Source organism: Suncus etruscus, chromosome 8, assembly GCF_024139225.1.
Source record: "Suncus etruscus isolate mSunEtr1 chromosome 8, mSunEtr1.pri.cur, whole genome shotgun sequence".
Classification (NCBI taxonomy): domain Eukaryota; kingdom Metazoa; phylum Chordata; class Mammalia; order Eulipotyphla; family Soricidae; genus Suncus; species Suncus etruscus.
This window is the reverse complement of record NC_064855.1, coordinates 64,684,976-64,691,771: the sequence shown is the minus strand read 5'-3', so window position 1 is coordinate 64,691,771 and position 6,796 is coordinate 64,684,976. Positions and strand designations below refer to the sequence as shown.

The window sequence follows — 6,796 nt, the reverse complement described above, 5'->3', positions numbered from 1 at the left end:
TAATCCAAAGTGCAGAGCCAGAAGTAATCTCTAAGCACAGCTGGGTGTGCCCCAAAAATACCAAAAATAAGGACTCAACCCATCCTTCTCTCTATGGCCCTCTGTTCATGGACAAAAATAGGAGATCAAGTATCTCCAGAGATTTGAGTGTGATAAAGTGCCCCTCCCACCCAGTAAATGGCAGCAGGTTTCTAGAGGTTTTCTGCCTTGGGCACACTAGGTATGTGCTGCATTAGTAAGACTCCAGGGGAGTTAATATAGATCTTTCTGTGCTATATGCACATAAATGTATACATGAATACTATTCATGATTTGTTAGAAATAATTAGATCACATGACCACAGAGGCACTGTCTGCTATCAGCAAGTTGAAGATCAAAGAAAGTCTGAAGACCTGATAAGGTCAGGAATTCTACACGCACCCCTCTAATGACTCCAAGAGGCAGAGACCTTGCAAAAGCAAGGGTTTTATTATACAAGCATATGCAGGGACTCTCAACATGGCCTAACATAAGCCAGAGTATGAGAGCCTCGAACCAGATTTAACAAGCCTTTATATAGCTTACAATAGGTCTATTTCAAGTGGTTCATTTCAGGGAGTATGTGACACTTGACATTTGCTCAGTTATATTTCTGCAAGATTTAGATGACCACAAGTCATAAGGTTTGCAACAGTTAAAATGTCAAGGGCAAGTTCTTGGGATTTAGGAAGGGGTGGGGTCCTCGTGAAGCTCAACAGTTAAAATGTATCTTTTGGTCAAGGGTGAGTTCTCGGGAAGCTGCAGAGAAAATTATTTTATTTCTTTTACCTTTCAGACCTAGGGAGCTGAAGGAAAAGCTCCTTAACCAAGGGCAAGAAAAGAAAATGAATGTTTCAGCTCCATCAAGCAGCATAAGGGGCTTAATCCTTCCTCTGCTATTTGTTTTCTTCAGACCCTGGGGATTGCTGATGTCTACCCAGCATTGGGGAGGGTCATCTACTTTACTGGGCTCACTTTCTTTGGACAGTCAGATGCTGCTTTCAGTTGGAAATACCCTCACAACAGCCCAAGAAACAAGTTAACCAAATGTCTGTGCACTCCAGAAAGAGCCAACTCCACCCAAACCCGAAATAAAACTTGAATCTCCAGACCTGAAAAGAAAAAAAAAATCCTGTGGTTTTATGGTCACCATAAAACCATTTATGGTCACTTACTTTAGGGCATCCCTAAGAAAATAATAAAAATCCCACTTCAGTAAAACAAAGAGGAAGCATAGGTTCCTGGAGCCTGTGAGACCCTCAGCTAAATCCTTTCCAGTCCTTTCCACTTGGCTTTCAGAACTATAAAGATTAATGAGCTATGCATAACCTTCTGTTCCCAGGGTTGATTTCTAACATACTGTATGTTCACACTGTGTGTCATGGTCCCAAATAGAAGGGGAGAAAATGCTATTCAGGTATATATGGACACCTATTAGCTCTGAGGGAATTTGTAGATAGGCAGAGAAGGTTCTAACAAGTTCTGGGTTAACTAGAGCAGACTTGCTCAGTGTGTTATCACATCTGTGATTTACAGTAAAATTTTACCAGCCAGATACATATATTTTACTCAAAATTTGTTTAGATTAAGATCAAGTCGATGTAGCTTTGTTCCCCAGAGCTGAGTCCATGCAGACTGTTGAAAGTCAATTCAGTCGATGTGGTTGGTGTCTGTCAGCTGACAAGACGGCTAGCTTGTCGATGATCGGAGTGTCCGATCCAGGGTGCGTGCCAGCGGGAGTGGCCTACGGGCGCATGAGCAAGCAACAGCTGTGGTTGCCTTTGTGCCTGTGTGGTCCCCTCAGGGCGACCAAGTCTTCTTAAAGAAGGTCTCCTGAGCCCATCGTCACTTTCCCCCTTCTCTTCATTGGGGGGACAGCGGATCCCCTGCCGGCTCTGCACACACTGACCTGGCCGCAGGCTCTCACGCATCTTGGTGTGACCAGTACCGCAGATCCCCCCAACTTTCATGTTTCCTTTCCCTCTGTGAGGAAACCTGACGGGTACCGCTTGCCTGGGTTTTGGGGGTGGGGTCCCCTCCGCGGAGGAAGGCTTTCTCTAGCTATCCTAGAGGGTGAGTTCAGATGGTTTGTCGTTGGCGGTGCCCCGGAGTCCCCCCCCCCCCTTGGGCCCACCGCCCCTACTTCTGCTCTGTGTGTGTGCCACCAGTAGCCGGCAGCTTAGCAGTCAGCCTCCTAGGTTGGGGTGTGCCACCACTCCAGAGATGTCAGTGAAGTTGGCCAGAGCTTATGGGGTCACCTGAGGAGTCACAGCATGATGTAAGATCTCACCTTTCCATGCATGTCCAGTCAACACAAACTGGATGCTCTGGTCAGATCCACAGCTCCTGAAGGGCTGTAAACTGTTTTTTCCCTTTTCCAAGTTCTCAGAATGATCCCTAACCACAACCCAGTCTGCACCCTTGTCAACAAGTTTGCACCCTTGTCAGTCATGAATTCTTCAGTTAGGACATCTACTATTCTGCCTGAAGCCTGGACTGGGTTCTCAAGCCCTTAGATTTGTGTGGCAGAATTTGTGTTGAATTGGGATTTTTCTTTGATTTCCATCTTGGTGCCATTTCTACTTTACATAGCATTTCCCAAGTATTTAGTTTATGTAGTAAAGCGAACAACATTTGGAGGCCAGAGATATAATGTAAGGCACTTGCCTTGCATGTTGTTCACCCTGGTTCAATGCCTACTACCACATAGGGTCCCCAACACTGCTAGGAGTTAACCCTGAGTACAGAGACAAAAGTAAGCTGTCAGCCCTGAGTGTGTGGCCTGAAACCCAAAACTCAAAAATATTTTTTCTTTTTTTAATGTAATTTTGTTTTTATCATAGTGGCCTACATATCATTGCAATAATATTTTTGGTACATATTAACATAAAATCAGGGGAATTTCCATCACCAAATTGTCCTCCCTCCACCTCTGTTCCCATCCTACCTCCCATATCCTCCTCCCTCACCCTTGGGGCTACCAGAATAAGTGGTCCCCTCTGTGCCTAGCTAACTTCTTAGTGGTCCTACCCGTGTTTGGTCTTGGTACCTCCCTTATTTCCCCCTCTAATTGGGAGGCGGGACTAGATAGTTCAAGTTACGTGGTTTTGTTTGAAGAAAAGTAATAAACTGGGGGAAAAATTAAATATGCCAAAAATGGGCGGAGTCCTTCTGGAAGCTCTCATCCTAGGTTTGAGAGACGAAGGGGAAAAAGGAGGTGGAACACCACAACATTACAAAAAGAAGTGTCAAATAAAATATCCAGTGAGCACTCCAACTATAAAGATAAGCACCACATAAAGGCCATGGTCTTGAGATAAAAAAAACATGGCAGAGCACATAAAGGAGGAAAAAAAAGAAGAAAAAAAATATGAATGGAGACAACAACTTCAATAACTACACAAATCAGCGAAAGCTAGATAATTAAATTAAAAATTATCTTGTGATTTTTGCCTTTTTTTTTCTTCCCTCCTGCACAGGCACAGTTATACACAATAAAAAGTACAGTTTAAGGGGCAGGAGAGCATGTTTGACTTCCAGCATTGCATGGTTCCTCAGTACTCGCAGGAGTTACTCATGAATTCTGAGCTGGGAGTAGCTCCCAGAAGCCATCAGGTAGAATCCAATACCCTCATAAGGTTTTAATCCTGGTCTCCCGAGATCCTGTAAATCAGGAACAAATTCACATTTATCTACATTTCTAAGGAACACCTACCTAGTCAAAGAGTGCAAAGAGTGGCCCAAACAAAAAGCATATGCTATGGCTCTGCTGAATTGTCCTTGGGAACTCACTGCTTTTCAAAATAATCAGTTGCAGGTGTAAATTTCTGTTGACTTAGACTTTGGGGGACAAAGGGCAGTCCCTCGGGGTCAATTTAGTGCTATCAATGTGAGCAATAAACCTGTATCTCACTGTGTCTGATGATGGTTGAAATAAAGACATGGAAGCTGAGTTTGCTGGGGGTAGAGAGGGAACTATGCAATAGTGAAGGGATGGTGCCCATTTCCAGGTACCTATTCCTCAGCAATAGCCCCTACCTTCTGCCCAGAATACTTTCTTCTCTTCCTCTTTCCAGCCCTGACTCCTGAGACAACTGAACTTGAATAAAACTAAAACTGATTAGAGAGACAGAGCTAGCTTGTTCTGTCTCCAGAAATGTTTGTTTAACACAGTGAGAGGAATTCTCTTCCTTCTAGGGCTTTCCAGTAGCACCTCAAACCACACTGGATACCAAACCTGCTTCAAGACATATCTGACCTTGATAGCATTCATAGCCAAGGCTGTATTATAAAAAGATTGGGAACAAGAGATAGATACCATGGACTGTGGTTCTGGTCCTTCCATTTAATGTTTTCTGGGCTATTACACAGCCACTGATACTCTGCTTTCATCATGTCAACCCACAAAGTGGAGAATATGGCACCAGAAAGGAGTATGAAAGTGAAAGTGCTTACTGAGTAGTAAAGGCAAGCAAAGTGAATCAGTGTGTGTATAAGTATGAGAACAGGCCTTAGGAAAGGGAAAGCAGGAATATTTACCTTGACAAATAGTCATTCTCTGACCATTCTCTATTAGTCAGACTCTTAGATGGGTCTATAGGTATCATTAAGTGTCTTATCTTAGTGTTAAGGTATAGGGAATGGGCAATTAAGAAGTTTGAAAAATTGGGGCCGGGCGGTGGCGCTAGAGGTAAGGTGCCTGCCTTACCTGCCCTAGCCTTGGACGGACCGCGGTTCGATCCCCCGGCGTCCCATATGGTCCCCCAAGCCAGGAGCGACTTCTGAGCGCATAGCCTGGAGTAACCCCTGAGCGTCACCGGGTGTGGCCCAAAAAAAAAAAAAAAGTTTGAAAAATTAGACCTACAAATAAGATCATCGAGGAATTTTGCCTATGTATTCTGGCAAGTTAGGCAGAATGGTTGTTATTTACCACTATAGCTTTGCTGGCCCATTTCAGACCTCAAGAAATTCCAGAATCAGGGAGAAATGACAGGTGCTCATATGACCCAGAACAGATGTCTCAGCATTTTTCCATCTTTGTGCCTCCTCATGGCACAGGACCTCTGTCCAATCCTCTGCTCCTCCTTTCACCTCTATTGTTTTGTTTTTGTTTTTTGGGGGGCCACACCCAGTGATGGCACTCAGAGGTTACTCCTGGCTCTGTACTCAGAAATTGCTCCTGGCTTGGGGGACCATATGGGATGACAGGGGATTGAACCCACATCTGTCCTGGGTCAGCCCTGTACGAGGCAAATGCCCTACTACTGTGTAACTATTCCAGCCCCACTTTTACCTGTTTAAAGGCAAACAAGAACTGCTAATCGCTACTCCTGGCAGTGAATAAACTGCCTGGAACCAGTTTTTAAGGACAATAATCTACTTTAAGGGTGGTAATAAAGAACCTAGAGGTAAAGCATAGGGATAAGGTGCTTGGCTTGCTTATGGCTGACCTGGGTTCAATCCCTGAGACTGTATATGGTTCCCAAGCACTGCCAGAAATAATCCCTGAGTGTAGCGTCAGGAGTAAGCTCTCAGCACCATTAGGTGTACCTTTCATCTAAAGAAAAAAAATGGGGATAGGACTTGGAGAACTATAAAGTCTTGGACAGTGAGACTGACTTTTCTTGAAAAAACTGGTTTTCCAAATCTCTCCTTAGGACTTTATTAGATCTTTTGAAGCAAAGAGACACACAAGCACATACTTTCTCCAGCACATGGGGTCTCTCTGGAGTTGAGTCTCAATTCAACAGTCTGACCCCTATTACTTGCAGTTCATGCCCTGGCTCTTGAGAAGGTTGGTGATTGTGGCCCTTCATTGACATTGTGGTGCCCATGTCCAGGTACCTGTTCCTCAGCAATATAGCCCCCACCTTCTGCCCAGAATACTTTCTCCTCTTCCCAGAGAGCATTCTCTTCCTCCCACAAGGACTTTTTATCTTCCCAAAGGGCTTTCTCCTCCTCAAGAAGGGCTCTTTCCTCCACCCAAAGGGCCTTCTCTTCCTCCCAAAGGGCTTTGTCCTCTTGAAGAAGGCTATGGTCTCTTCCCCACAATGCATTATCCTCTTTCCAGAAGGCTTTATCCTCCTTCCAAAAGACGTGGTACTTTTTCCAAAATTTTTTCTCTTCTTCTCGGAAAGATTTTTCCATTTCCCAGAAGGTTTTTTCCTCTTTCCAGAAGATTTTCTCCTCTTCCCAAAAAGGTCTCTCTTCTTCCCAAAAACCCAGGATCTGGCCCCGGAAAGCATAAATTTTGTCTCGGAAATTCCACATTTCCTCCCTGAAATCTTGTATTTTCTCACGAAATATTTTTATCTCTTCTCGAAAAGCCTTTTCCTGCTTTAGCTTGTGAATTAGTTTCTTCTGCCGAATGTTGGATGAGGAGATCAGCAGTGGCCGGAAGCAAGAGAGACCCATCCATTTGCTCATCTTAAAGGAAAACACCTTCCTAGTCAAACAAAACTGTGGATTAACCATGATGGAATGCAGGGCTGTTGGCCAAGCTCAGGTAAGCTTGTCAAACCCTGCAGAGAGAATATGTATTTTCATGAGTTTCATGCCAGACAATTCATGTACACATGATGTATACCAAATCATTAGATTTAAGAAATGTTAGCTACTATCTCTTTGTTCCATTTGGTGGTACTTTGGTAGAGAATAGTTTGTCATGGCTTTGGGGAAAACAACTGGGCAATAAAATCAAGTTAAAGGCTTCTAAGGTCCTAGAATCTTAGCCAATGAGTATTTGTAGAGTTCTACAAATTCTGGGTATAAAATGAC

At 44.0% G+C, this 6,796-nt stretch overlaps 1 protein-coding gene across 1 annotated transcript; it reads right to left on the bottom strand.

Moving 5' to 3' along the window:
- Window positions 1–5,791: 5,791 nt before the first annotated feature.
- CCDC70 (coiled-coil domain containing 70) lies at window positions 5,792–6,493 on the bottom strand. Its single transcript, XM_049778848.1, has one exon. The coding sequence runs from the start codon at window positions 6,491–6,493 to the stop codon at window positions 5,792–5,794; it is 702 nt and encodes a 233-aa protein (XP_049634805.1).
- Between the last annotated feature and the right edge of the window lie 303 nt (window positions 6,494–6,796).

Excerpts from the sequence above, each read along its gene's own strand:
- CCDC70 (XM_049778848.1), bottom strand. The coding sequence starts at position 6,493 with ATGGTTAATCCACAGTTTTGTTTGACTAGGAAGGTGTTTTCCTTTAAG.